The sequence below is a fragment of the Myotis brandtii genome, unplaced genomic scaffold, assembly GCF_000412655.1.
Source record: "Myotis brandtii unplaced genomic scaffold, ASM41265v1 scaffold434, whole genome shotgun sequence".
NCBI classification, from domain to species: Eukaryota; Metazoa; Chordata; class Mammalia; order Chiroptera; family Vespertilionidae; genus Myotis; species Myotis brandtii.
Genome location: NW_005366599.1, coordinates 2,745,655 through 2,748,994, shown reverse-complemented (window position 1 = coordinate 2,748,994; position 3,340 = coordinate 2,745,655). Strand labels below are relative to the sequence as shown.

General features: G+C 59.7%; 1 protein-coding gene across 1 annotated transcript in view; it reads right to left on the bottom strand.

Annotated features, from left to right (window-relative positions):
* Positions 1-3,340, bottom strand: part of CAMTA1 (calmodulin binding transcription activator 1) — a 694,930-nt gene that overhangs the window by 319,735 nt on the left and 371,855 nt on the right. Inside the window, exon 5 of the mRNA XM_014546182.1 lies at positions 1,394-1,529. Coding sequence (XP_014401668.1) covers positions 1,394-1,529 — 136 coding nt within the window. The remainder of the gene's footprint in view (positions 1-1,393; positions 1,530-3,340) is intronic.

The window sequence follows — 3,340 nt, the reverse complement described above, 5'->3', positions numbered from 1 at the left end:
GGCGTGTCCCTGAGCCGGTCCAGAACTGCATTTCTCATCTCAGACCTTTTCTTTGTCATCACCATAAAGCATTGTTATCAGGTGTTTAAAAACACACACAACAAAGTTCCCTCTCTCTGTGGGGTAATTAATAAAAGCCAGCGGATGCTACTTTTAACATCCCGAAAAGTACACGATTCATATAGAAAAGGCGGAATGACACATGCGTCACCAAGAGCGTCAGCATGGAGGGGCCGCTGAGCTCGCGGGGCCGACGGTCCTGCCGGTCAATCCTGGCACCTCGCGGCCCCCACACACTGGCGGACCTCACATACCAGCGGACCCCACACGCTAGCAACCCCATATGCCAGGGACCCCACAGACAGTGGGCACAGGGCCCTCTCGGCCGACGGTCCTGCCGGTCAATCCTGGCACCTCGCGGACCCCACACACTAGCAACCCCATATGCCAGGTACCTCACAGGCAGTGGGCACAGGGCCCTCTTCCTGACCACTCTGAACACCAGGTGGGTCACACACACACTGGCGGACCTCACATACCAGCGGACCCCACACGCTAGCAACCCCATATGCCAGGGACCCCACAGACAGTGGGCACAGGGCCCTCTCCCTGACCACTCTGAACACCAGGTGGGTCACAGGCAGCTCCCCAGCTCCTGGCCCGAGACAGCCCTGCCACCTCCCAGGGAAGACCCTTCACAAGGGCCCACAAGGCGCAGAAAGGTGGCGCTCGCTGCTGAGTGGCCACGGGTGCGTCTGGTCCATGTCCTTTCCTCTGGCGCTGTGACCCTGGCTCGGCCCTCACACCCGGGCAAGAGGAGCCAGGGATGTGCCCACGGCTGCCCAGGTGAGCAAGGGTGGACAAGAACAACAGCAAGGAAGCCAGATGGCCCCCATCTCGCCAGGACCCAGAGGAAGTTTGCAGAAGACCCCGATGCTTTCTGCAGGGCTCACCCCTCCAGCCCTCCCCCCTGCCCTGCCACAACCCAGAACACCTTAGCCCCTCGAGTTATCTGTAACACCAGGGAGCTCCCCAAGACAGCCAGAGGGAAGCAGAGGGAGTGTCAGTAGAGGGAGTGAAGCCCCCCACCCCGTGGGAGATTCCTGATGTAGCTCCTCCCCCAGCCCCTGCATTGCTCAGTGCACCCAGAGGCAGCTCCGCCCTCAGCCCCACACCCCACTCCGCACCCCTCGCCACTCCCAACCGCACACCAATGGCTCCTGGATGCAGGAACTTTAGCTAAATCCAGTTTTGTGTAAAACGTGAACGGAGACCGGAGGGTAAGAAGGGAGGAGAAAAGGAAACGAACAAAAGTACTTTCGACAGAGGGGCCTGGCCTCGCGGCCCCCGGGGCCAGGATGTACGAGGCCCAGGAGGGCCCTTGGCTCTTTACCTCCACTCCCTGGACCTTCAGCTTCATGTGGTCCTCGCGGGTCGTTTTCCCATCTTTCCTCTTCTTCCAGCAGTACCCGTCTTTCCTGTACTTCACCTTCTTCCTGTTGTAGAGGATCATGGAGCCATTCTGCGGTCTGCAAACGACAAAGGGCACGTTACTGAGAGAGCCGAGCGGAAGACAAATCTACGGAGAGACATGGTCAGCCAGCGAATGTCTCCACCGAGAAGCCACACCCCGCGCCTGCTGGGGCGTCCGGTTCACTGTTTACTGTGTGCTTTACGGCCAGCCACCCTCTGCTGTGGACTTGGTACCTAATGAGTGCAGTGTGTCAATGACCGGCTTAGAAAACATCCCCCAGTCATCGGCACCAGCTAATCGGGATACGCGATGCTGGGGCCTGCGCTCTGCCCGACAAGTGGGAGAAACGGAGAGAGAGCAGCGAGAGCCGGGCCATCGAGGCGGCTGCTATATCCTATCTCCTGTGGGAAGACTTTCTCCTCTCTGTCCTGCATCGCCCGCATCAGGAGATAGATAAGGCGACAGGATGCTAGAGGACTGTGTTAGGAAGGGGCCAACGGGAGGCTCGGCGCCTGCGCCAAGTGCCCTTGATTCACGGCTGCATCAGCCCGGCTGGTGCGAGGAGCAGCCATCCCTTCTCCCTGGCGAGCTGAGTGCCGACCCTTCCCCATCTGGGCTCCAGCTCTCAGGGGACCCAGCAACTTCCCGGGAAACTGCCTATCGGGTCCCCAACCACCGAATCTGAGGGAAAGAGTTGCCCCCTCACTCAGGGCTAAGAGTGGGATGACTTTTTGATGCCGTTAAAAAGTACAAATACCCCGGCCGGCGCGGCTCAGTGGTTGAGTGTCAACTTATGAACCAGGAGGTCAGGGTCCGATTCTTGGTCAGGGCACATGCCTGGGTTTCGGGCTCGATCCCCAGTTGGGGCGTGCAGGAGGCAGCTGATCAATGATTCTTTCTCATCACTGATGTTTCTCTCTCTCCTTCTCCCTTCCTCTCTGAAATAAATAAAAATATTAAAAATAAATAAAAAGCACAAATAAAAAGAACCTTGGATTTCCCTAAAAGAAGCCACTCATCCGCCGCAGGGCACGGGGGAGGCTTACCCAGGACCCCACAGGGACAGCTGCTGCAGATTCTGGTTTGGAAACACCAGGGGAGGAGCTAACCTTCTCTGCAGTGCAGGGGTAGCGGTGGGGGTGGGGGTGGGGGTGAGTCAGGCCCTCAGGAAGACGCCGGACACTAACAGCACATCACCCGCCACCACCCCGTGTGGCCACCTCTGTTGTTCTGCACCTAAACGTCAGCTTGGAGAACACAGCGCAAGTGATTCAGAGCACGACAAGGCCAGTGAGGTCTTGTCACCCCCAGGGCAGGTGGCTCAGGTTCCCGCCAGCGCCAGCGGGGCGGAGGGAGAGAGCCACCAACCCTCCTTCCCGCCCCTGGTCAGCAGCCTCCACCCCGTTCTGCTCTGGCCCTTGAACAACTGGGCCATCTCACCACCAGGCGCAGAACACTGGCTATCGATGGCTCACTATCCCATCGTCTGTCGGGGAAAAACACCCAGGCCGGGGCGACCGCAGCTAACTGTGGTTCCCGCCCAGCTGCTGTGTCCCTCGGCGAGGTCAGGGCTAAGCACGGGTCCCTGGGGAATCGCAGGCCCCAACACTTCAGTCCCCGATCCCCGCACAGTGGGTTCCGGTCGGTTTGGGTTTCCTCCCTAAGTCTGTGGGACTAAAACGACTGGGAAGACCTCCATGTTGTCACAGGGGGTCACCTGACGGTTCTGTGTCACGCCCACAGGGCGCCTGGAAGCCTCCCGGTTCCCTTCCACGTCCAGGTGGCAGGTGAGCTGGACTATTGGGCCCACAGTGCCGCCTCCACAGCGTCAGCCCTGCCCTCGGCCCCTGCCCAGCTCCAGAGCCC